Genomic DNA, 26,612 nt, shown 5'->3' with positions numbered 1-26,612 from the left:
CTTCTGAGGCAACATGGCATCTGTTGAGCAGAGACAGAAGATTTGTTTGCGTTAACCTGTTTGTCAAAGTCATAACTTAGTTTTAAGAACGAGTAGCTAAAATATTCCTTATGTATTTATACAGCTTGCTTTACTAACACTGAGCACTCCAAACATGAGACCTTTTTCCTATCAATTATATTGATATCCCAATTTCAGAGATGGGAAGTGGGACACTACAATTCGTTGAATGAAACGCAGTTCACAAAGTAACTTCCTTTATCCAACACCACTGCCCAACCTCTTCCTTTTTTCTTCCTGCTCTCAATACACGGGAACCCCTGCTCTTGCAATTTGACAAGTTTTCAAGTATTTTCTGTACTCAAAAGTTGTAAGAAACTGTCCTATGAGAAAGCTTCTGCTTGTTAAGAGTTAAGATATAAACAGGGGCAGTTCTTGCCTTGAGAATAACAAAGTCCATCTCCACCAGAACTTTATAACCCTCATTAAAATCTCTGGAGCACTACTCCTTTTCTGCGCAAGCGTGGCACAGACACACTAGCATCACACGGCAGAGCAGCGGATGGGAGCAGGAAGTACACGCTGGAACTGGAGGACTCTGCCTGCACAGCTCCCATCAGGGAGCAGGGACCAGCTAGAAACCGTCACAGCTTCTCAGCCCCGACACTCGGTATGGGATTCCTAAATGTGCCGAGTACAATTTCCAGTGGAGAAACTAGCAAATAAGCTTTGAATTTCAGATACAGCAGTATATCCATTAAAAGGTTTTGCTACTTAAAAGGTGTCAGATCAAGAGTTACAGACAGCTTTACAAACAAGAATGTATACAAAGTCATACAAGTCAGTGTGCAGTTTAAGTTCTTCTAACTAACCACTTATGTCTCTGAAAGGATTGGAAAGAGGTAGTTGAAAGATTCAGTGGTACAGTTGTGAGCCACTGGAAATACTGCATCTTTCAAGCAAGCATCATCTGTCCTTTCCAGTCAAATAGCACTGCTACCTGAGTGCAAGCAGCATGAAGTATGCAAGACACAAGAAATATAATACAAATCCCGTCCATGAACTGCATGAGATGGTGACCACTACACACCGTACCCTAAAGCATTTGCTCCCTAGATAAACATTCAGCACTAATTCTGATCATATGACTCAAGGATATTGACTATCCCTAGCTATGACTGGCATTCCTTATCTAATAGCATGACATAATATAACACACAATTTCATACTGTATTGGGTTGTCCTCCCCTGCCCCAGTTTCCCCTCTGCCCTTCCCAAACACTTTCTTGTCCAGAACTCAGTTAACTCAAAGATCCCTGTAAGAGCCCTCACACAGGATTTCCCTATCTGTAACTGACCTAAAATTTCATGCTAATATTCCCCACTTCTTGCTCAACAGCATCATTTCACACAGACCAGGTACTGTTCAATCCAGTCCTGCATGTGGACTGTACTGATACTCCACTCAGTTCCCTTTAGGTTCCCATTTTTCAGCAATCCTCTGGAACAAGTCAATACTGAAATTCAGCTGGAAAACAGTGATTGTGTAACCAATAAATCCATATCAATATCCAGAGTACATAAATATCCTAGTTAATATAAAAAGTTACAGTGTAACAAGCATCTGAATACCACTGCAATGATGGAATAGGATTTGTCATTTTAATAGAACACAAGGTATCTTCCATGGGAAATTTTCCTACTCCAATTTTCCAGCTAGATCTCTCATATATGTATTTACACCGGAAAACAGCATAGGCACTGCTGACTTGCAGGTAGTCAAATGTTACACCGAACCTGCGTGTCTCCCAAAATTAGAATCCAGGCCTAGAGCCCTGCTAAGAATGAACTGACACTTCAGAGGCATGATTCCCCTTTCAGCAAACACCACAGAGCCAAAGGCTGCAGAATCACTCAGTTTCACCCGATGTGGGACTTCTTTCAGCTGAATCTGAAGGAAGAAAGGGAGAACACACTGTTGTCTCCATCTGAACCCCATCTGCCAAATTAAGCATAGCCCATGGCCGAGTCATAAATTCCCCCTTCTGGGGAGTGACAAGTATGAATTTAAGTCCTCTCAAGTGAAATCAGGTCCTTACTTCTGAATTTTACACAGTTAATGATGTCAACATCACCTAATCCTTCAACTGTATATTTTTAGTAAATAATAAATAACGGGATTTTTTCCAAGGCCTTCCTATACTGGTCTTCACTGGATACAACCTGAGCACATCTACTGATCCAGGCCTCTCCAGAAACCCAGCACCACAAAGTCTGGCTCTGGGGCCCTGAAGGGGCTCCGGCAGAATGACAGCATCTGACTGCCCAGGGCAGGGAGCTGCCACACGGACGGACAGACAGGCAGACAAGTGCCAGGGGCCTGTTCAGCAGCCAGAGGAGCTCAGCACACAGACGAACGGCGAGGGCAGGCCGGCATTCCCCCACACAGCAGCCTCCAACCGCGGCCGGACAGCTCTCTGAAAGGCTTGCTTCACCCCGGCAGGCCAACCGCGCGAAGCAAGTCCCGGACTCCAGAAACCCACGCTCCCACACGCGAGAGACCACCTCGACACCCAGGGCGGCCCCCACCGAGGCCCACTCAGGCCTAACGAACCCTCCCTCCGCCCCCGGAGCCCTCGGTCCGGGCCGCCCCAGACTCCCGCCGCCCCGCGGGCGGGCAGGCCAGCAGTGAGGCCGCGGGGGGGGCCTCCCCCAGCCCGGCCGCAGGGAGCGCCCGCTCCCCGGAGGAGCCGCGACCCGCCGTTACCTGCCGGCGGCCCCGGAGCGCAGGCGGGGCAGCACCGCCTCACCGGGCTGCGGCGGCGGCGGCACCCGCACGTAACGGCCGCCCGCCCCGCTGGGAGTGGCCAGCGGCGCTGTCACTCAGCGCCGGGTAACGGTCAGGGCGCGGTGGCTGTGGCGGCCGGGAGGAGCTCGATCCGGCCGTGGGCTAACATGGCGGGTGTTGTGCTCGGGTGTGCCAAGGGTGCGAGCGGCGGGTAACGCGTCCCCGGTGCCCCCGAGAAGGGCCCGGGCGAGGAGGCAGCTGCTGGGGGGCACCGGGCCTCTCCGGCGTGGCAGGCGGCCCGGGGGGAGCCGCCTCAGGGGGGTTTTCGCCCGCTTTGCGGAGCACAGCGGTTTGGCGGGAGCCGGGGCTTGCCGATCCGGCGGTTGTGCGGGTCTAAGGAGGGGCGAGTTGTAGGGGTGTCGGTGCGTGTCACAGCTTAAATAGACAAGAACTCTGGGCCCAGGCTGGGCAAGCTGTGCTTTGACCTGACCGTAAAGGCAAGGAGCAAAATTCACTTTCTGGATATCTGCAAGTGCTTCTTCAGACTAAAAAAAAAAAAAAAAACCAAAAAAAATTTTGATTCAGGTGTTTTTCTGCCTGCCTTTTTTCTCGTGTCGTGGTCTGAGGCTCTAAATTTTCCGTTTTTTTCCTGGCAGATACTTTTTCCTGTGTTGTGATGTTCAAGAGCCATAGCCGTGCCCTGGAATGCAGAGGAAAATCAGTTTATCCCTCCTCATCTCACTAGAAACTGAACTGCTGAAGGGGGCAAAATTCCAAGCTGGGTTTTCTACCTTTACTAGTTGAGGATCTGTGCTACATAGTGGTCCAAAGCCCATGCCTTGTGTATGTACACAAACCTTACCCCACTTTATGGCAGTGTAGAAAACCATTATACTTTTACTGGTGGATAGGAACATGCTACTTATTAATTACTTCATAGCTGGCACTGCCTAACTTATATGTCCTTCCGGTGCAAACAAGCATTACAATGCAAAGAAAACAAAATCTGTGGGTTTTTTTTCTTTTTTTTTTTTGCCTCATCCATACAGGATGAACCTGTTTTTTTGTTGATCCCAACCTACTGGAGGTTTCACATCTGCTACATAGTATATTATTAGTAAGTAGGTAGAAAAGGGTTACATATAATCTGTGTACAGGCTGTAGTCCCGGTAAGATTCTGGTTCCCTCCCCTCCTTTTGGTGTGCAGTTACAGCTTGGCTTCATGAGCTGGAGATCGCTGAGCTGGCCAGGCTCGTGCAGTGAAGGACTTGCTCAAGCCTGGAGCAGTGGCGAAGTCTGGTCGTCAGATCTAAGTTTTTTAAGCAAGGGTGATACCTTCCTCCTCCCCACCCCAGCTCTAAGAATCATAGTAGGGGACAAGGTTCTTTTAATTGTTTTCTTAATATCTTTTTTTTTTCCCGCCTTCGTTACTGCTGTTCTGTTAGAGAGATGAGACTGAGACTAGTACAAAACTGGAAACGTGTATTGCTGCTGTGATCGGTAGAAGCTGTGTGGATGTGGCTTTTGCACACAGGAAACTGAACCAGACCACGCCTGTAGCACGAAGTTCATCATCTGATTCCTGACAGGGACCCACACCAGAAGCTTTGGAGAAAGGGGTAAAAAGAAAAAAGCCATTCTGAAATTGCACCTGTGTGCATTGAAATCTCTAGCAGGGTGCCCTTCAACAGCCGTGTGCTGTCTCACGCTAACAGTGACGCTCATTAGCTAGGAAAAATAGTGCTCACATTTACTGTTGGTTCAGCTTTAATTTTGGCCTCTCCTCACTCAGATCCAGAGGTCTGGGGAACTGCAGTAGTGACCTGCACGCTTCTGCAGTGGCTGGAATTAGTCACTAGAGGGTACAGGTGTATATGGATTTAAGGCACTGCTCTAAATAGCTGGAAATTACGGTATTTGTCTTGGATGTAAGAAATGGCTCAGCTGCTTAAAACTGTTATAAAATGAAAACAAGGCATGGACGAGGAGTTTGCTAATTCCACCAAAATGTTTAATACCATAATAGATTTTCACTGAAGTACAGAGCTAATGTGAATATTTGTACAAAATATGTGGTTAAAAATAGTATTGATTTATAATATATACAGATATGTCACATCTGTGTCAGAAATGCAGACACTTGAATGAAAACATGAGTAATGTTTTTAAATCTACAACAACATACATGAAATATTTCTGCAGCTACCCACAGTAGGACAACTTGCCAAATTGACAGTTAAGGATCCGTCAGTCATTACAGAGGGCATTTCTTTCAGAAGTTTCTGAACAAGAACTCTGCTCTGAAATGGATTCAAAACATTAACCTTCATTAACTGAATAGTGAAGAGAACACATCTGTGTGACACTCATGTAGACACAACTTTCTCATACTAGATAAATGATCAATTACAATAATTTGTTAAAACAAGGCTGATTTTGTGGTGTATAATAATAGAGAAGATTAACCCTTCTTGCTGGATACTCTTACGCAGGTGAGTGAGGAAGCCCCTAACTCGGGGACAGCAAACGGGCCGTTCTTAATACAGCTCTCAATTACATGGATTTAAATCCTGAAGCCTGTCTTAAGGTTCTGAATATCTTCATTTTTCATTAACTTTGAGGCTGCTCACACTTCACAGCCTTCCCAGCCTTACTCCGGCAAGAATCTCACTAACAAACGTCTCCGATTCTAGGCTTTGTAGCTACTGCATCGGTACACAATCCTATATTAAAAGGATCCACGGATGACTCTTAGACTAGTCCTAGCATCTCTGTGTAGCAACTGAACCAATTGACAAAAGGGGGAGAGACAAATTAAGGCTATTTTTTAATGCTTTCTGAGCATCTCTGCAGTGGAGGCATTCAGGGTTCTTGCCCTTCCGTCGGGAGTGCTGCTGCTGTTCTGCCTCTAACAGTGCAAGCTTCCCTCCTCTCCAAGCTCAAGCGAATATACTCGACACTTCAAATAGACATGTGGGAAAGAGCTTTTACAACACTTCCTCCCTTGTAATTTTACCCCTGAACGCTGCAGTCTACATGTATTCAAAAAAAGAGCACAGCTCACATTAGAAAAAACTTTTAAGAGGAGCCTAGAATATTTGAAAGCTGCTGCACTCCCCCCAGAAGATGTGCTAAAACAGGAAAAGCAGTGTTTGTTTTTGTTTTTGTTTTTTTGCTAGCATAACTAGTTATTCAAGAGCATTGCATGAGGATAAGTATAAATGAGGGTCTGTCTGGGACTTTAGTCCATACCTGGTTTTGCTTTTTGGCAAAACAGAACTAAATATGATTTCTTACGCAGAGGGGAATCAAGGAAATGCAAAGGTCTTAAATTCATACTAGTATGTGAGAGAAAGTCTTAAGTGGCTAAATGGTTAGTGGTAAAATGTTTACCACTAAAGAAGGAACAAAAATAAATTTAGTAAAGGTTCTTTAGAGGATGCCATCTGAAAGCACTGTAACTTTAACCAGGATATCCACAGTAACCTACTTAAATCCCCTCTTCCACAGAAAGCTTGTTCCAGCTCCCCAGATCCGTGACAGATACTGCCTTCACTTCAAGCAAGCTGTTCCAGTCAGTCTGTAACACCACCAAACTGACTACAGATTTCATCATTGGGCAGTAAAATACCCAAGGACCCGACCCCCGTGAGCTGCTGAATCCATTTTAAGAAGTTGGGCCGATCATCAGGGAGTGAGTTGGTAACTACAGACCCGATTGCAGAGCTGGAGTCTGCTCTGCGCTTCCCAACGCATCCTTCGTGAATCACCGTTTCTCTCGCTTTGATTGTAACTCTTTAGGACAAAAAACCCGAGCCTGCACAAGGAACAGCAATAGCCAGGCTATCAGTAATGAAGCACAGAGAGCTTCAGCTGGAAGTACGCAAGGCATGAGCCATGGAAGCCTCAGGCCCCTGCTGCAGCCGGGAGAAAGACTTTTAACTTCCATTATTCAGTATCACGCAGGGTTAGGTTGCACGTTATCACTTGCATGCACAAATGCCCAGTATAAATAAATATTGCCTATTTGCGTGTACAAACTAAGTGTGTCCTGAAGTTATATGCATACAGACAGTCATGTCCTCAACCAAAGACCAGTTTGAGATCCTCTGGGACATACAGCTCCCTGCCATCCGCAACGGAAGCCTTGAAGCTTATTTCCAGGTGCTGCATCCAGTGCCAAGCAAGACGGAAGAGCCACAGTTGGCGTGTAGATAATGCGACATTTCAGTCGGATCAGATGAAGAACCTTACTGTCGCTGGGGAAAGCTCATTTGTTGCTCAACAGTGAAGAATAAATCAGGCCTCCTATAGTGCATTTTACCTCTAAAGTACTCCGTAAGAAGATGACTATTATTACTTTTTCTAATCAAAACACAGAGGTTAAGGCCTCTCTTTTCAAAAGGAATCAGTGAGCTCAGAGCTTACATTTCCAATGAGACTTCTTGAGCGGATCTAATTTTTATAATCATGAACAATCATCCTTTGAGAAACTAAGTCCTTTATGCCAGGCACCGGGGGGGGGGAGGAATAATTTTTCCAAATGCAGATCTGAGTGATCAAATATAAGAATTTCACAAGACAGTTAATCAGCAAACTCATCTCCTGGTTTCCAGTCCTTTGCAAGATCCAGTACAAATTGATGCAAGAGACTACAAACAATTAGTTTCAATTTTTGTAACAATTAATGTTAATAGAACTTTTTCCCCAGCCTGGATGGTAGCTGGATGCCATGTTCCTTATTCAAGCGCTCATGCCCGCTGTATTTACCCATTATTGTAAAAGCACAGTAAGAACCGCATCAGCTGTCAGGGATGTGCTTTTGCTCACCAGGGATTGCGTGCTATTCTTTTTTTGCGTACACCTAGCCAAATCCACAGCAAACCAGTGCAAGTTCACATGACTCTCTGAAACTGCAGCAGTTTAAAATGGAACATGGCATATCCTGCCAGTAAGAGGGCCATTTTTCACCCCTAATTTCTATTGAAACAGAGTTTGGCCTATGTCACACATTTTCACGTCTACCAGTTAAGGGAGCAGTGGTATATACCACACTAGTCTATAGTTTATATTAATAAACTATATTTTATTAATATAGTTTAACTCTTTAGATGTTGCTTTTCAAAATGCCAACGCAAGCAGAACACAAAAATATTGTTTGCCATATTTATTTTTTAAACTAAGCTCTGAATTATACAAGTGTAAAAGTGATTAATTAGCCAATAGCTTTTTAATACTCCTATAAAATATGACTAAATAGAGTATTTCAAAAGTATGTACAATATAATGGAAATGCTAACATAATCTGTCGCAGGGCTTAGACATACCACTGTAATCAAGTCTTGCAAGATGGTTCAGTCCGTTACTCTGTACAAAGAACAGTCTGTCTTTTTGCAGAAAGCTTTTTTGCTGTTGCTGAATGGGAGGGAGGGGGAAGAAGACCAAAATAAAAACACCCCACCACCACCCTATTTATGATCAAATACATATTAAACAATTTATCCATGGGGCATGTTTTTATAATATAAAGCACTTTACAATAACTATATTTGTAGTCTTCTTATGGTTGAGGAAGGGATGCTCTTGCCATGTTTTCCTGCTGAAAACAAAGTGTACTTGAGCACGTATGTATATGATAGGAAGGGGTGAGTTTGTACTACCTTGTCTTAATTACAAAAATCAAGGCCACAGAAATCGTTTGTTCTTTTGTTCCAAAAGAGCAGATTCCAAAATACCCTTTCTCTGTGTGTTGTAAATGTTTTCATCTCTTCAGCTGTACTTAGGAAGTCATTAAAATTTCGATTTTGTATCTGAAGATGTCAGAAAGGAGAAGCAGGCAGCGGGCAACAGAAACAGCAATTGTACTCCCCTGATTTCCTTCTTCAATTTCCAAGCAGCAGCAGCAGCAGCAGGAGCAATGTCCACCCAACAGAGGGCCCCAGGGCATCGCCACCAGCCGCTCCCACGGGCTCCTGCGTTGGAAAGGAAATTAAAAGGACATCGGCTATGTCACTGTGCGTCAGAAGCCGTAATGCAGCACAGGGATTTCATTCTTAGTTGTAGTATTACGACATGAGAGAATCTACTTTAGCACTGCGGACACCCTGTGAAAAGTGCAAGTCAGAGGGACTGAGCTCATAGATGCTACACAAAAGAAAATTCCCACTGAAGTAAGTAGGGGCTCTTGTCTGTGAATTACTGAATTCAATAGGACAGCTACTCTTCCAGATAATCAGCATTTTTTAAAAGCAGCCTTTCTTCTGTGCCAGGCAAGAACCAGCCTTTAGCAAAATACCAGCTTCTCTTAAGAGTCACAAATGCTGTTACTTTTATGATGGGGACATTATTCCATAATACCTGAAACATTTTTCTATGATGACCGTTATTTTATCATATAAAGGTGATATATAAGCTTTGACCATAGTTACAATGGGCTGCTTTGAGTTTTCAGGTTTGTAGCTGTGTTTCTATTTCTGTGCTTTAAACAATGAGCCATGTTCCACGCCCTCCTGGGTAGTGCTACCTAGTTTTATAAAAACAAAGAGTAGTCATTGGATTGGGCATGTTTTTAAATGTCTGAAAATGCTCTTTGAGGAAAGAACATTTAAGATCCAATGTTTTAATATGCAGTATAGTTTTACATCATTTGAGGTCAAAGTCCGTAGTTCAGAACCAGGTCTCTCCAAAGTTTGAGTACATGGATACAAGGACTAGATTCAGCCTCCAACACTTTTGCATGTAAAAAAATCCAGAGTCTCAGCTTTGATTGGAGATGATCTCTGATGGCTTACATCAGCTGAGGATGTGGCCAGTAATTTCTTCCATACAGCATATATCAACAAAAAATCTTACGCGTTTAAATCTTACTCTCCCTGTTTATACTGGTCTAAAACCCATGGACCTTAGCGTTCTGTATGTTCTCAAAAAAGACAGTGGTGTTACTCCTGAAATATTGTAGGTGGCCTATGATGGTGTTTTCAACAGGAACATCAGGTTATAGTCCTAGGGTAGTGAGTGACAATTTATTTATTTAAATCAATTCTAAATGCATCACTGAGAAAATAATTGAAGTGAAACCTCTAAGGAGTTACTTTAAGACAACTTTACACAGATATCATGGGGATACTAAAGCCCCATTTTTTGTTCAGTCTCTGCTGTATTTAATGTGCTTCTATTAGTGTAACACACGCACGACGATGTCCATAATGCAGTAACAAGTATCACATTATAGATATATGCTAAGTAAAGCACTACATCTCAACAGGAATATCAGGGGGCTGTGGTGGTCAGAGAATGACCCATGTGAGAATGGGAAGTCCTCATTCTCAGAACGTCCTCACCATGCATGTTGAGAATGGCGTCTCCTGTCTTCACCGACACAGCAACATGCTTCTCTTCCTGGAAGTACTGCAGAGCCAATACCCCAGCAAGGGGCACTTGACTCTGCCGAAGCTTGTAGCCTCGCTGCTAATTAAGGGTGGAATGGAACCCTCCCTCAGAAACCAGATCGTTAGATTTTATGACAAAAATCTTGATTACAGAACCTAAGCTGACTTTTCAGATCCTAGAATGAGCTTCCAAGATGTATTTACTTATTTTAACTTGTAAAGGCTTTTAAACTGTGGAATCTCACTGTGCCATTTTATAGTCACTTTTGGGAGTACAGCTGCAGCTAATTAGCTTAAAAATCCCACCGTATCTTACACATATGCTCAGTTTTCTGCAGTATTAATTTCAGTGGAATTACTCATGTGCATAAATTAAGCGCATGCTTAAATATATGCAAAATCTGAGCTCAAATGTCTAGAAAATATGTTCTCAAAATGACAAGTACGCATAAAAAAAATCATCATGGAAGGTCTGCCAGACAGGGAATCCAGTATCTGTCTGCTGTCAGCCATGACGAAAACACAGAACAGTTTTTGTAACCCAGTATACACTGCAAGTGAAAGAAACATGCAGGACAGAGTGAAAAAAAAGGGATTTAATTGCATGCAGTCTAATTTCAAGTGTGTAATTATGGTCCTGTTTTCTTTGGCCTAAAAAAAAGAGGAAAAAACCAACAAAAGAACACCAACTAACCTCTCCTCACCTCCACAAACCCAAACTGCATACAGCTCAAAAAGGGCTTTAAAGCACAGGGAGTGGGGAGGGAAAAGGTCTGAATATTAGAGATGTATGAGTAATTACTAACAGTTTCAGGGCTATTCAACACACCACTAGGAAAGCATTCAGCCTGTATCATTACTAGAACTTACAGCTATGACAGAGAGCAATGAATCCCATCTTAAAAGAGCAGTCAGTTAGCTTCTCTTTCTTCCTCAAACTCAGAGAGAAGTACCACTCATACCTTTATGGAAGATAAAATGACAATCCCTATTGATATTCTGGCTCCCTCCGCCTTAGAGAGGACTGAAAGACACCAGACTCTCCAGCAAGCTGCTGCCTCTCCCCTCAGCCCAGAGAGCTCTGTCTCACATCCCTGCCACCATTAAGGACCAGTGTATTCTACAGCTGTCGGTGGAAGAGGGTGTTTTTCTGCTGTTTCTAAAAATGTTGCAGAGATAGTATTCCTTACAGAAAATTCCAGGGGGGTGAAAAGGTCACCAAGCTGCTAGTAGATTAAAAACAACACACATACCTCCCTTAAAAAAAACAAAAGGGGGGGGGGGGGAAGACTAAGGTCTGCTGGGCAACTGAGGAGGTCAGAGGAGCAGGCTGCTTGATGAAGGGCAGTAGCAAGTATACTGGGAGTTTGAATATCAAGCCTGATACCGGCCTAATTGCCCACCCTGAACAAACTCTCTGGTAGTGGTGTTTCAGCACGCAAGTTACAGCTGTGAAAAAATCCTCAGACTGAAACCCTCCCTTGTTTCTTCAGCCTTGTTTTGTCCTTTCCAGAAAAATCTTATTAGTTGGTGTGCGATATGGTTACATATACAAAGATCTTTTTCCTAGCCCTTTTATTACATAGGCTTGATTACTGTGAAGGGATTTCAATGAGTTTAATGTCCTGGTACTCAAAAGGCAATGGCTGCCTTTCAACAAAACAAAGCAAACAAAAACCAAGAGCTGTGCTGGAGGAGAGAAGTGCTGCTTCTGCCGGAGAGGCTCAGTTAGATACAGGAGGTGGCAGACCAGGGCGTCGAGTTTGAATGATTTTTGGCTTTGGAGAATTCTTTGGGTCCTCGTCTTCTTCCATGTCGCTGTCACAGACATGCACTACCACGCTGGGAGTGGACTCTGTTCCTGCGTGCAGCTCGTATTTCTCTCCTGCAAGCAGAGGAAAATAGTTAGATCAAAAGATGACAGTCTGAGTAGCAGCGCAGACCATGGCACTCTTGGACTGCAGAATACTCCTGCACCTGGATAGGGCAGTGTGTGCTGCTCCTAAATATAGGCGAGGGCAAGCATGGCTAGACTATATCAGCTGTCACAACAGATTCTGGGGATCCTGCCCCCGGGGGGCAGTGATTATTGGTCTGTAAGGCATAATAAAATACCCTGGTGTCTATAATGGTATAGACAAAAAATAAACAAAACAAGACAAAGTACGAAGAGGAGAGAGAACACAGAAGTTCATGGTTAAGTAGAGGGACTGGAATCCAACCTATCAAACATTTGGTCTGAAGTCATGTCACACCTGTTGGGTTGGGGCTATTCTTTGCTGTTATTGTTTTCTTTCAGTCTAGCATGGCTCCAGTCCCATTTAAAGTCCACTAGATTCTGCAACTTGTTGCCTCCAGACAGACATCAACACTTGGTCCAATTGCTCCAGAAATAAAAAAAAATACATGTATCTGCTCCAGATGGATTTTGAGATTCAAAGCGTTTTAGCTGGGGCTGTAAGAAATTTTGTCTCTATAGATGAGATTACAGTCTATAAATGCTAACTAGCAGGGTAAACGCTTAAACAGTACATTAGATTTTTCTAACTATGTACATTCCTTATTTAAGTCTCCACCCAGTACTCCTGCAAGGAAGATGAATATGGCTTAGGTGGTTAGCTGCGAGAGTCCACAAGCAAACAAAGGAAAATCAGGATCAGACTTTCAGTCCTACACTCAGTCTGTTGGCACGACATGTGTTTTGGATTGTACACAGGATGTAAGCAGGTATTGGTTCTTAAATTGCAAGGAATTAATTTAAGACTGTAAAGAAAAAAAAGTCCCAACGGTGACATTTCTGACAGGATGACTTGGTCTTTCAGAAGTGACAAACACCCATTCACAGCACTAAAAACTAGAAACCATTCCAGATAATGTGCTGCTCCCCTTTGGACTATTTGTCATCACTCTCATCTCCAAGACCCACAAGCCGCAGTTAAATTAAAATAGGCTTACAGTGACCACAGGCACACCTGATAGCTTAGATTTTTTTTCATAAGACTGCTCCAGAACCACTGCATACTGCCTGCAAAATATTCTGAGATGGTGAAAGGTGAGGTCCCAATATACCCAGCTGACCTGTGTTTGTGGTGCAACAGCTCCTAAATGCCTGCATCACAGGCAGAACCTGGCAGGGCTAGGTGTTGTACGATGAAAGTGAAATGGCAGTCCCCACCTCAAAGCACTTGTAGTTTGCTGGTGTTAGTAATTTGGATTTTTATTTATTAGCAACTTTGTGGCAGAGTAATTCATGTGAGGAAGGGGTTGCAGGTTTGGCCCTGCATTAGCACACACAGTTCTGGGACTGTCATCACATGGTATTTGTGCTGCCAAATTCTTGGTCCAAGTAAGACTGGGTGGCTTGTGACAAGACGACATGCTGCATTTTTGCCTAAAAAATAGGAGGCAACTAGTGAATAATAGCTATAAGTCAGGCATCTTGCTGTGAGAAATATTTTACTGCTGTGATACCATTAATGTTGACATTTAACTGCTCTATTTTTAGCAACCTTTCCTCTGAATCCAAATTGAGCAAAGCATTACAGGTCTTGCTGATAGGCTAAAACATAAAAAGAGAAATAGCTTGGTTGTGCTGCATTGAGAAATTATATGGTTTTTCTTCGCCTATTTTCCCTGCGGGCTTCAGCTAATTTCTCAGCTATGGGCTGACGTCAATGCTGCCAACCAGCACCGAAGGCTACATTGGTCACTCTCAGCTACAAGCAGCTCTGCAGTGCTGCGCACGCCCAACGCTGGGCCCTTTCCTCGTACACCAGCACCATGAAGTAAATCAGATTCACTGCCCTCTTAAAAGGTAATAATCCCAGTTCAAATGCCACATTCTTTTACTGTTCAAATCCTTCCCAGAAGGACTCTTTCCGCTGAAAAAGAACAGTGAAAATAAGTACAGACACAAGGAAAAATATTCAGATGCCACTGGCACAAGTAACTGCAACAGCAATTAATGTCACTTTGCAAATCAAAATGCGGTGCACTCATAAATTAGGTTTTTAAGGCATACAGTTATTTCTGAGCATAAATGAGCTGCAGACTCAGTTCTGTATTCACGATTATTCATGCCTGCAGAACTGTGGCTCAAACTGCAGAAAACCTTTTTATGGCTGAGCTAAGAACAGGACAACAGTAACTATGGGACTTTTATACAGCTGTATCTTGTTCCTAAATGTAACCACTGTTTGCAGAAAAATACTAAGGTAATAAGTACAAAATAAAAATCCAATAGATACAGCCAGATCTGTATCTATTTTTTTCTATGTTTTTTTCATTTCCTCTTAAATAACACCTCCAGCATTAAAAAAAAAAAAAGAAAAGGGCTAAATCCGCAGCAGTTAAGCTAGTGGAGTAATGGCTGAATCACTGCAATCGAGTTATGTTTACGAGACATAGGTTGTCGCAAGCTAAGAGTAGCAAATCAAGTTAGCATAGTTAAGCCTCACCAACTTCTGCAGTTAATATCACTCAAGCATTTGTCCAGTTATCTCATTCAGCCGTCTCTGATGCTGCCTCCTTTGTGTTCTCAGGCCCTACATTGCCCCACTGCTCCTGCTTCTCCCACTTGCCTGGAGAACTCTTACAGGCTAAGCAAAAGGATTCTTGGGGAGAGGTGTCTTTCTCCTCCAGCAGTCTTTGGGCTACCTCTGTCCCTTAATAATAAGTTGTTTAAATATTCACGTAAGCTGAGATAACAATGGAAACTCACATAAATTTACTCAGAAAAATATCACAAAATTTATCAAATATGCAGGGAAGAGTTAAGCTGTGGCACCTCCACCATATAGATTTGTCAGAAAATGTTCCTAACAAACCTCTGAAAATAGCAGTGGTGTTCCTCTATTCATTTGCTTTGCATAAGAAAAAAAAAATAGGAATTTGAAGTTTCACCAATGAACAATGGGCCTAGCTGCTTTTATGTCACTTGGCACTACCTTTTGTGACCACATTAACCACAAGCAAACCCACAGCCTCAGGTGACGCAAGAAAGATGACCACAAGAACAGCACAAAAGCAACTTAGGATATTTCAGAATTAAAAATAATGGCGTGTGATCTTCTATCCCTTTGTGAATCAGTACTATGACCTTTCATTGATGGTGCATCTCCTGTCTAATGAGGCACTTTTGTCCAGCAAGAAGTATGTTCATATACTTAAATTAATAATGAAGAAATGGTAATGATACTGTGCAGCTACCTCATCCCCAATTCTGACTCATGATCAAAGGTTAATGGGTTCAGAGTTGTCCATTCCACGTTAATCGTGTCATTAGCATCATAAAAATACCTTCCACTTACAGCTCCTTCATCCAAGTGCTTTAACAAATAATATGTTGCAAATAACGGGTGGTCCTTTGTGCGGGTGCATGTTTATGCTGGAAGACATACAACCCATCCCACATAATATCTCTGCTGCATGGATCTGCCATATGCAAAATGGAGGAGTTGCTCTCTGGAAGTCCACTACTGATGTTGCAGGAGAAGGGCGCCCTCCTCTCCTGGCGAGCAGAACAAGGCAGAGGGAAAGCTTTCTACACCCAGCAGCTCTCCTGTACCCTGCCCCTGGTAAGGGGAGGGAAGGGCAGAAGCAGCCACAGAACAGAGGGGAGAAGAAAGACAGAGATGGAAAATTTTATCTATCACCCATCTGCCTGCCCCTCCACCCCCTTTTAACCCTCTCTGGAAGTCATATGAAGTATTTAGTACTCCCTTTGAATCAGTGAGAACAAACATCAGAGTTTGAAAACACCTGGGCATAGAAAACTTGCCGTGCGAGACATGGTTTGAAATTCCTGTGTGGGGCATTTACTGGGCAGGGTCCTGCTCTTCCCCATTTTCCCCCTCCCTGTGCAAGGGTGAGCCAAACGCAGGGCAGAGCAGGGCCAAGAGCTACACATCCTCCTCAAGAAGCCCAGCTAGAACATGGCAGGAACAGCTACATCTTCATTGCTCAGAGACAAAAATGAAACCCTGACCCAACCCCTCCTCTGACCACTCATCATTCGCAGACCCAGCAGCCAAGCGGCACAGACTGCTGCAAGGTCTCCTTTGTGTCCCAAGAGGTACCACTGTGGACCTAAGAGCCATCACGTGTAACACTTCAGAATGGTGCTTTCATAATGTGAAAAATGTATTTTACATGACCTGGAGTGTAGCCTGAGGGCATTTCGGAGGTGCAAAGCCTGCTGGAATGCTGATGAAGGACTGGGAAATGTAGAGAGAACTGAAACCAGTACAAATTCGTCTATATGGGCTACTGGAGATGGTGCCCAGCCTGCAGTGGTTTTCAAACAGTGCCTGAAATTGTGGAGGCGAGTGCTAACTGACAGAGGGCAAAATCGCACTGGGGAGCACATGGAGCAGTTTAGTGCTCAGGACCCTGGCCTACATTGTATGTTATTGTATAGTGCAGATCTCATCAGTGGAGCCGTCATCCGTGAATCAAAGCCATGGGAGAAAGGCGATTTGTCTGGGCAACCACTGTGTGCTTGGTAAGTTGCAAGCATTCCTGTAGGAAAAAGGTCCACGTCAGGCCAGGCAGAGACACAACCTGGGCCTGATAGGCAAACAGCCAAACTACCACCCTAGTTCAGTGCAATGCCTTTGTATCTTCATCAGTATTTTAAACTACTGGAAGTTCTCTTGACAGTGGAAGTGTTTTTCATCAAAGAGATTAATGATCACGCTTCTTTATTTCAAATATATTGAAAAAATTGTAGGCTGGTGGTCAGGACCAGGCACAGTCACAGTTGCTGGCTCTGACTGGTCTACAGCATTCTGTTCATGCCTCGTTTAAAGCTCAATTTCTGCGTCTGCAGAAAGTGAGAATATACATCAATCAACCAGAAACTTAATTAAACATGCCATGGTCTTCCCTAAGAAGTAAATGCACCCTTACCGATCTCAATTTAATGTCGAAGGACCAAAAGCCAGCTTCCTTTTGTGCACAGCAAAAAGAAATGTTTTCCGTTAGACCTCTGAGATGCCACACAGTCATTGCTGCAGGCACAAGGCTGCAAAAAATAAAAAAAAAACCCAAAACCCAACACCCCTGTCCCAAAACTGAGCTTGGAAAAAGACAACACACAGCAAATCTATTAACTAGCTTCCAGCCTATCCATTTTACTCTGGAGCAAATCTCCCAGCCTTTGTGCCTAGGGACAGTTTTAGTCTCTAATTTTGTGGCTGTGAAGATTATGGCAGCGTACTGTGGAAGGAGATGACCTGTATTCATGGAACGGGAAAGTAGCGTGGGTCTGTGTCCAAGTGGTGTATCTTACATCGCCAGAGAAGTAGGTCAGTAAAACTCATCTTGTACTGAGGACATACAAAGAAACTGTTCACTATGTACACGCTCAAATGCATTTTCCTGGTCCTCAGATAATAATCTTACCAAATTGGTGTATTTAATATAGCAAAAGATTCCTCACAAGTTAAAGACACAGAAGTCAGGCTCTAACATTCAGAGTTCTGTAAACAACTATGCCAGTGAGTATTTCTTGATAGCTGATAAGCCATAGTTACATTTTTTAATTGTGTTTTTTTGAATGAAAAAAAATGTAACTTAGCTGAGGCTAACAGGGTTATTTGATGTACAGCAGTATGTTTTACTGATGTGATACTGAGAAATGAGTTTTGGTGGGATTTTTTTTTCAATTAAATTCTAAACATAGTAAATACACAACTGAGAACTGCAACACTATTTTAAAACCGCCACTGCAGTTAACTAAAATTGATCTCTCTAACAAGGGCTAAAAATAGAAAGAAGAGAGCACACAATGACTTTTCATATTGCTCCCTGCAGGCTCCTTAAATACGGGTGAATATGACCTTCACGCAAAGCTGTCCCACAGTGTGGGACAATGAGTGATATTTCACATTCCACTGCTCTAGAACAGGAATTGATTTATTACCCAGCTAGCTAGGGAATTCGTTTACATGTTTCCATTTATAACACCGCTGCATCAAACGAAAAAAAAGGAGGTTTTTGTTTTTCTTTTATTCAGCAGTTTAGAAGCAAAGCATCAATTCTGGAAATAATAATATGCAATATAGTACAAAGTGTTATACCTGACAGCCCTTTTCTATGGGCTTTCCAGCTGAAGGGGAATAAAACACAGGAATCTCTGATGTTCTGATGTATATTTTCCCCCTCTGAGAGATCCCATGTGAAAAAGATATGAGATGATCCTGCAAACCTTGTGAATCACGAAACATCTCTTCCTGCACCCCACGCACTTCAGCTCTGGGTTACTCTGGTGCAGTTACACAAAAGCCCCAGTGATAAGATGTCTGCAATTGGAAGCTAGTCTCAGAACAAGAAAGCAGCATCTTCAGCACAGCTGCGGAGAAAAGAATTCTCTCATCCCACAAGAGTTTCAAAAATAAACTCTGATAAATTTTCATGAGCTCACCCCCCCAATTGTTATTAGATTGGATCTGAAGTGTTTTATTTCAATATGAAAATAATTTAACAAATGTAAATTAGACTTAATTTCTAAATGATACTACTTACACCTGAAATTGGAACCTTTTCCATTTTGAAAATTTTAAAAGAGGATGCTTTAACAGCTTTGAAAGAAAACTATTTGTAAAGATGACTTAATTAAATCAAAAGTAATCCTCTCCTATGAAAAGCTTTGGTTTCATCAGATGAGCATTTTCTAAGGGAAAGCATTGTTTTGAAAATCCCAGCTAACTTCAATTCCTGGCATCAGCTGAAGATGGGAAGACAGGAAAAAGTCTATCTGCATTATCCATTGACATCTATCCTATTTTGATAGAGGCTACAACTTAGCCCATTCCTTCTGCATACAGTTTTCAACAGAAAATGGGCAGTCCCAACAGAGCAATCCTGCCAGGATTGGGGAATTGTAGTTCTCTCTCGACAAACTTGTTAACGTGAGAGATGCTCCACTCTGGTGGAGATGCAGTGATGCCTAAACATTTGATGAGGTATTCTGCATCTTGGAAAGCAGTACTGAGCAGATGTGATTTAAAGCAAAAACCCCTCACGTTCATGGACAAGCATTTGTCCAGTCGCCACATAAACCATCAGTTGTCTCATCGAAGCACAAACCCAAAATTGCGTACACAAGCTTTGATCTGCTAGTCAATCAAATAGCACTCACGAGCTGCAGATGAGATATAATTCTGTACGTACATATGGTAAAACTCATTCTTAAGCAAAGAACCAGTTGACATGCATCAACTTAAATCCAAAGCTTTAATGCAACTTACAGGCTTTACCCCAACTTCCTCTACACTGCTATTTCTTGTCTGCTTTTTCTGACACATTTTCACACAAGGACCACAAGCTTACCTGGTCCTAGCTTAGAAACTGCGTAAAGGAGGTCGTAGTTGATGACAGGTGTTGCATCATCTATCGGTTGCCACCCTACAGGTGGGGAGGCTGGAGGCGAGATGAGAAACTGTTTTGCAGGCTGTGGTGGTGCCAAATGAAGCTTGTCGCCATCTGTCTCAGAAGTCTGAATCTTTAAAGCATAACAAATACATTGTTTAGTATAGGATGAGTAAATGGAATGATTACTCAAATCATACGCTTCTAATACCAAATGCCACCCAGGCAGGCTTTCAGCATCAGTCTCAGCAGAGAAGGCCTGGAGATGAATTTCATCTCAACCTTACAGATGGTTCCTCTACAGTAAATACACTGGGGGGGGCTGTTACATGAGCAAAGCTACCATGTTTGTGCCTATTGTATGGGTTCTCTGAGGATGAATGCAAAGCTTTGGTATCCACAGCTGCTAGTTCAGAGATTTTTGAGGCCGAAAAGATACTGTTGTGATCTGCTGGCCTAAACGCCTAAATAAAAACAGACATTAGACAAGAAACCAGTAACTCCGGCACCAAGGCCTTATCAGTAACTTCAGAAAGGTTTCTGAAGATTTGATTTCTTTAGCTGAAGTGATAAAAGAATCTATTATGTTCCTTAGTCATTTGCAACTAATTGTTCTCATTTTATTTCCATCTTAAATTATCTAGTTTAATTCCTGCTTTTTTCTGGTATATTAAAGAAGTCTCAACATAAATGAATTCTACTACAGCCATACCTGAGCATGTTTACAACCAGCTCGGGCCCAGAAGCAATAAACGGCATTTGCTTGACAGCAAGCCTGAGATAGCCCCCTGCTATACCACAACGGATTTTGCAAGAGCCAGTTTGGGTGTCTCAACATCATGTTCCCCTGAATTTCTAGTTCTGGAAGTGCTTATTCAGTCTGGCTTAGGCCCATATAAACATACGCTGCTCCAGACACTGTGCTGCTTCCACATATTCATTCCCTGGACACAACTAATAAGCTCTTTTAAGACTGCATGTACTGGAGAGCATAGTGCTGACACCTAAAAGGCTTTGCAGGAAATCAGCTTAGATATGGAGACTAATCACTATTATGCACATTTTTCTTTTTCTTGTGTTATCCCAAGTTTCCTATTAACCTCTTGATGGTGCAGTTAGAGTGAAATGATTCTCAGATCTGCTTAACAGCAGGTTTTGAAACCTTTCAGAAAAAATTCAGAGCCAGATCTAGCAGATTAAGGCATATACAATGGGATTGAGGTAGATTGTCAACACCTAAATCCAACTGTAAGATCTTCTGAACTCATCTAATCCATTAAGCATATTATTTTTTTTCACAACTGTAGTTTCCCATCTTGCTGAGGTTCTGCTTCTGCCTAGGCTCAAAACACCTCCTATTCTGACCAGGCTGTAGCAGCTCAAAATTTAACTGCCTCTTAGGTTTGACTGATATCTTCAAATGAGCCTGCCCTTAACCTAAGACCTCTGAAGGACCACTCTGGCAGCTCAAAGCACACTCACATTGCTTATAAGCACTAGTGAGTATCCCAGAAGCCACAGTGGCCACAGCCACTTATTCAAATACATTCAGAAGAGGTGGTGGTCGGGTGCTCAACCTCCCTCACCTTTCTGTATCCTGGCTGGGGCCTAGTACTCACCCAGGCTGTGGGACATCTGGGTTCTTTCACCCTTGGCCAAGAAGAATTGAAACCCCCATCTGACACTTCCACCCCTGTGCCCCCAGGCTGGGGGTATTATTCTCCCCCACCTTCTCCCTTTTCCTTGAACTTACTGAATTCCTGTTAGAAAATTCACACATGTATTCAGTAAGGAAAAAAACAAAGGCAGGAGGAAGCCTGACTGTGGCTCAGGGTTGCAGTCAAAGAAGTAATTCAGCCCTACTTTTTTTATGAACTTATGATACTTTACATTACCGCTTTTTTATGGTTAGTTTAGAGAGTTACCCACAGAAAATACCCAATGTTGTAAATCAGTTCTAAGCTATGTAACTTCTGTGTGTTGAATAAGCAACTCGGGTCCTAAGTGGTCCTTTAAATTTACTGCAGACCCACTGGGCAGGTGCAGCTCAGGCAACATAAGGACATTTGAGTAATCTTTTAGCAGAGAGATTGGGCATGGGAGAAACCTTTATTACTTTTATTCAGTGTTACTGCGCAATATTTCTAGAAAAGCTATGCACTAACATAGAAGTAGATACCAGATTTAATTACCTGTGCAAAATACAACTTTAACTTCTTCCCTCTGAACTGTGTTTCATGCAGCTCTATTCTGGCACGAGCAGCTGATTTGGGACTACTAAAATTTATCCGCACACGCCTGAAGCTTTTAAACAGCTGGAATGTCACGCAGTCGTCATAGGCACGGAACAAGCCTTCAAATTTTTCCTGCAAAGGAAAAAGAAATAATGCTGAAGATTAACTTTGCGCTCTGTCACATCAGTCTGTGTCAAAGGATAATGTGAAACTTGACGACAACTGTTTAACCAGGAGGTTTCAGCCTGTGGCCTTTGGGGGTGGGTGTCCATAGACGAATAAGGGCTCTGTGAAAAGACACTAAGGAAAGCACTGGTCTGGAAGTGCTGAACTCTGCAAAATGTTTGGGGGAAGGAGTCTTCAAATAGCGAATGCAGCAGCTACTGAATTTCTCATAAAGGTTGAGCAAAATTGCGATAGTGACTTATGAAATGAAGCTGAAAAGGGCATATGACTGAAAACACCAGACAACGGTTGTCTCATCTGTACAAAAGCAAACATTGTGCTGAATTACAATGGAGTCAGCAGACAAAGTCAGGCCCACTGTAACTGAGGGTTACATTCACATCAACACTGCAGGGTCATTTTGTATTGCATGTTATGTTTTTCTGGATGTTTTGTCATTTAAATACTTAGTGCAGATACACACTCATTCCTTGAGAGTTCCTAGAGCAGCAGGGAAAAAATTAGGTAACTGAAAACAGTGACCTGTCCCAAAGACAAATTTCAGGCTTAAAAATGTTTAGCTGTAGAACTCCACGTTCAAAAACACATGACACAAATATGGATATTTTAACATTGTAAAAGAAAGGTCTGAAGCGTACCACATCTATGGACCTAGAGATCAACAGAAATTCAAGGTACGTTAGCAGCCTTCGAGGATCAAACTCTCTCTGCAATTTCTCTGTAAACTATGTGCACACAGAGGACTCTTTCCACATCATCAAATAAAACCAAAGTCCTTAAATCAATTCTGACACACTTGCACAGGTCTCTTCATTCATGCAAGCATAGATTCATAAAATATTAAGACTGAAAAGTCTTAATAAAGCAGTTATCTGACTGATAAAGCAGTTATCATTTAGTCTAGCCTTTGTGTTTACTCAGGTTTTAGACTGCCATCCAGTGAGTCTCACATGAAGTCCTAGCATTTTAACTACTGCAACCAAGACTTGAAGTCTTAGAAGATGGAGAATCAGCCAGAGCAAAGCCCCTTCTTTTAGGAGTTCTTTATCCTGAAAAAAACAGTGTTTGAGATGATTTGCCACACCATTTCATACACTGAGGGCTATTATGTCAGGTGTTCATATAATTACAATAACTTGACATTTTCTTTGATATATCTCCAAGTAAGCACATTTTTACATGTTCTAAAATATAACTTCTTTTCTTCTCATCCAGGAAAAGAATTTCTTATCCCTTAGAGTGGATAACTGGTAGAGGCTGCATAAGATGAAATAGAAAATGCAATTTATGTAATCTCATCAATACTTCAGTTCTCATCTGTTGATCTTATAAGCAAGACAAAGAATCCAGAACTACTTAGAAAAATGTATCCTGAAGCACAGTGAAGGTGCATCAGGGAGCACTAATAGCACTGTGGGAGTGCCTGCTGTCATCATGATATATTTGTTAAAGACTTAACTAGGAAAACAGACCAGTTTCGTGGCAAGGAGTATGAAACACTAACGCGCATGTACCAGATCTCCTTTCATTTACTGCCAACTCTGTGGTCTTCTTCCCCATAACTGATATTCCATCTCTGGCACCCTTTCAAAGGAACCTCCCTGTGGTCTATTAAGCTTTCATGATTTTCATTTCATTTTGCCTGACCTCACTCACCTCTTCCTCTCACCACAGGAGATACTTGGGGGGGGGGAGGAGAGGAGAGAGCTCAGTGGTTTGGTTGAGGGTGAATAAAGGCACACAGTATTCCCACAAACAGCATGAAGTTGATAGGTTTGTACAAGCGGGTCTAGTCATACCACCTAACATTCAAATTGTCAACATTTCACACCTGAGTTATGTTTTTTAACTGCTTTGCTTACAATTTTGCAAAATTCCATTTTCCTGAGCAGAAGTCTACATCCAGTGACATTTGTATAAAGGTCAGCCAAAAGCAGCAGTCATCTCAGTCCTGTCCTGCTTGGAATTTTGATGCTACAACCTTCACAATGACCAGGGGAAGAGGGCTGGGGGAAGGGAGAGAAAGTATGTGTAAAGTAGGACTTGCGCAGCATTCAGAAACATGCGGTACTGTCTATAATCTAAATAAAAGATAATAGTGACTAACTAATTAAGGCTTATGTCTTTATGTTACCTATATTACCTGTTTCAGACTTCTTCAGTATTTTTTTTTAAAAAGCACCTTGAAGTAAACAAACTTAAATACATATATACATATGAGAGATATCAAGGTATTTCTATTTTTATATATATACATACATACATATATATGATACGATCAAGGTATTATAACAGAAGTTGCATAAGCTAAAAATAAGCAGTAAGGTGGACATTTCCTAGTCCCTTGTCGTAGCTCCCGGTTTCCCTACAAGTCAACAATGAAATCATCCATCATATAAAAAAAATATTTCACCAACCGTGGAAGAAACCATGCATGGGCTTGTCTGGACACTGGGAAGTAAGTATCTATTATGACTGACTATTTATTAGGAAACAGATTCTCCCTGTATCGACACAGCAGTATTTTCTTGCATCGGCCAGTCCTGTGTGCCTGCCCTCTTTGTGCGCAGCAGATAGGACAACGTGGAACCAAGATCTTGGTTAGGGGCATAATGCAAAAGAAGGGAGGATGAGATTTCAAACATGGGTCCAAGAACAGCGAGCACAAGGAATGTTCTGGGCACATTTCTGGACAATACTGAGATGCACGCTCATTAGGCACCGAAAGGGACAGATGTGAGTATCTCTAAATAAAGCTGATTAAGTACTAGATGCCAAATGTAATACTGGGAGAACATTAAAGTGCTACGGACTTTATTCTGCTTACTTTTCAATTTGATACTGGCGCAGCTTTAGAGACCCAGCTTTGATTAACACTCCTAAAAATGCTGAGGGAAGGAGGGAAATCAAGCCCTCTATTTGATATTAATACAGGGCAGTCTATCCACAGTGGGGATACATCTTCTGCACCAACTGAAACTGCATCTCCCATTAAAAAGATTCATACATCTGAATTTTTCTACATTTTTCAGCTGATAATAATAATGACCTCAGCAGAGGTCATTAATCATCAACTGCAGTTAATGGCCCTCAGCTGCATCTTGAGCCATCCCAACTCCTCCCAGCTTGATATTAATTCCCATGAAATGCCTTATGCCTTAATTGCTATTGCATGTGACTTTAATATCTGCTGAATGTACTTATCTGGATACAAGTCTTTCAGAGTCATTCCAATCTATACTAAAATGTATCATATACATTTTAAAGACGTAAGCAAATTCTCTCCCTTTCAAGTTTTGTGGATAAATTTTCAAGACTCATAATCCTCTCAATTCAGGACTTTTAAAGCACTTTTAGGATTCAGTATTTTTAAGATTCTTTTAGAAAATAAGTCTTTAAACTTTCAGAATACTTTGAAAATTCTTGAAAAAAAATAAAGGAACCTCCGAAGTTAAGCAGCAGTGTTGCTACTCTTAAGTCAAAATGCAGAAAGTCATGAGTGATGCATTTATTTCTGGGATTTTGGTATGTCTTCATCCATCCCAAGTATGTCTCTCTGAGACCCGATTAATGCTCTGGCAAATGTGAGTAGCCTTGATTTGACCAATACTGCAGAAGTTCTCACTTCTCCCTCATGGGCTTTGTGCACTCTCTTCACCTCGCTATTCCTTTGCCCAACACTGGGCACCTTTCCCCAGTTCTCTCCTGTCACCTCATGTCAGCTCCCATCACCCATCATTCACCACCTCTAGCAGTTTCTAAAGTTGGGTTGGTTTTTTTTAAATTAACAAAATTAGCACAAAGTAGGAACATACTAATTAAGGCTGCTGATTATTCAAACTTGATTGTTATCATTTACGACAGCCGATGCAGAGGACAAACAGAGCACCATCCAAGGAAGAAATGAGCACCGGAGTAACAGACACAAGCTAAAAGCCTCAGAGTACAAGGGCAAAACTATGCACTCTGAGACCAAAAACTATTTCTACTACTAAATGGGAGCTCACCTGGGAACCACGATCCTGTAAGTCACATGATAAAAGTGATCAGTGAAATGCAGCCAAAAGGAAGCAAACAAAATACTGGATGTATCTGGAAAAGTATTTCCAGTAAAGCAAGGAAAGTATTAACAACATTATACAAAGCACTATTACACCTCATTAAAAATGCAGGTTTTGTTGCCTATATCCCAGATAGATTAAGCCAAACGGGAATAGATTCAGATAAAGGCTAAAGGGAATGAACAACTTACTGAGTAAGAAATGGAAATGCTTGGCTTATTTAGCAAAACAAAGCAAAGCCTGAGAGGAGATGGGACAATCATCAGTAGTTTACCAGAACTGTATAGAGTAAAGACAAAGCATACTGTATAGAGTAAAGACTAGAAGATTATGTTGGCATAAAACAAGTGGAAACAATTGGCATAAACAGGTTTAGGCTAGAAGTTAAAGAAGGTTTCAGACATCAGAGTAATGATCCAGAAACAACCTTCCAATTACAGCAGCAGTGGCAAATGATTTTTTTTAAGATTGAATTTGGTTAGTTCATGCGAGGGACTATGACAAAGTATCGACACAACAAGCATTGTTAAACACGACTGCCTGAATTAGCAAGTGAATTGGGTTCCGACACAGCAAGTTCCTG

At 42.2% G+C, this 26,612-nt stretch overlaps 1 protein-coding gene and 1 long non-coding RNA gene across 3 annotated transcripts in view; one reads left to right on the top strand and one right to left on the bottom strand.

Annotated features, from left to right (window-relative positions):
- Positions 1-3,408: 3,408 nt before the first annotated feature.
- On the top strand, positions 3,409-7,154 carry LOC127014699 (uncharacterized). Its single transcript, XR_007766208.1, has 3 exons — positions 3,409-3,631; positions 4,234-4,407; positions 6,299-7,154. It is a non-coding gene; the product is annotated as an uncharacterized LOC127014699 (long non-coding RNA).
- Positions 7,155-11,464: 4,310 nt separating this feature from the next.
- The window catches only part of RCAN2 (regulator of calcineurin 2), an 88,648-nt gene continuing 73,500 nt past the window's right edge, over positions 11,465-26,612 (bottom strand). For both annotated transcript variants that reach the window (XM_050894327.1, XM_050894328.1), the window contains 3 exons: positions 21,741-21,914; positions 19,510-19,681; positions 11,465-12,061 (listed from right to left, as the gene is read on the bottom strand). In XM_050894327.1, coding sequence (XP_050750284.1) covers positions 11,901-12,061; positions 19,510-19,681; positions 21,741-21,914 — 507 coding nt within the window. In that variant the 3' untranslated portion in view covers positions 11,465-11,900. The remainder of the gene's footprint in view (positions 12,062-19,509; positions 19,682-21,740; positions 21,915-26,612) is intronic.

Source organism: Gymnogyps californianus, chromosome 3 (genome assembly GCF_018139145.2).
Source record: "Gymnogyps californianus isolate 813 chromosome 3, ASM1813914v2, whole genome shotgun sequence".
Classification (NCBI taxonomy): domain Eukaryota; kingdom Metazoa; phylum Chordata; class Aves; order Accipitriformes; family Cathartidae; genus Gymnogyps; species Gymnogyps californianus.
Note: the sequence above shows the minus strand (reverse complement) of the source record. Positions and strands in the feature narration are given on the sequence as shown.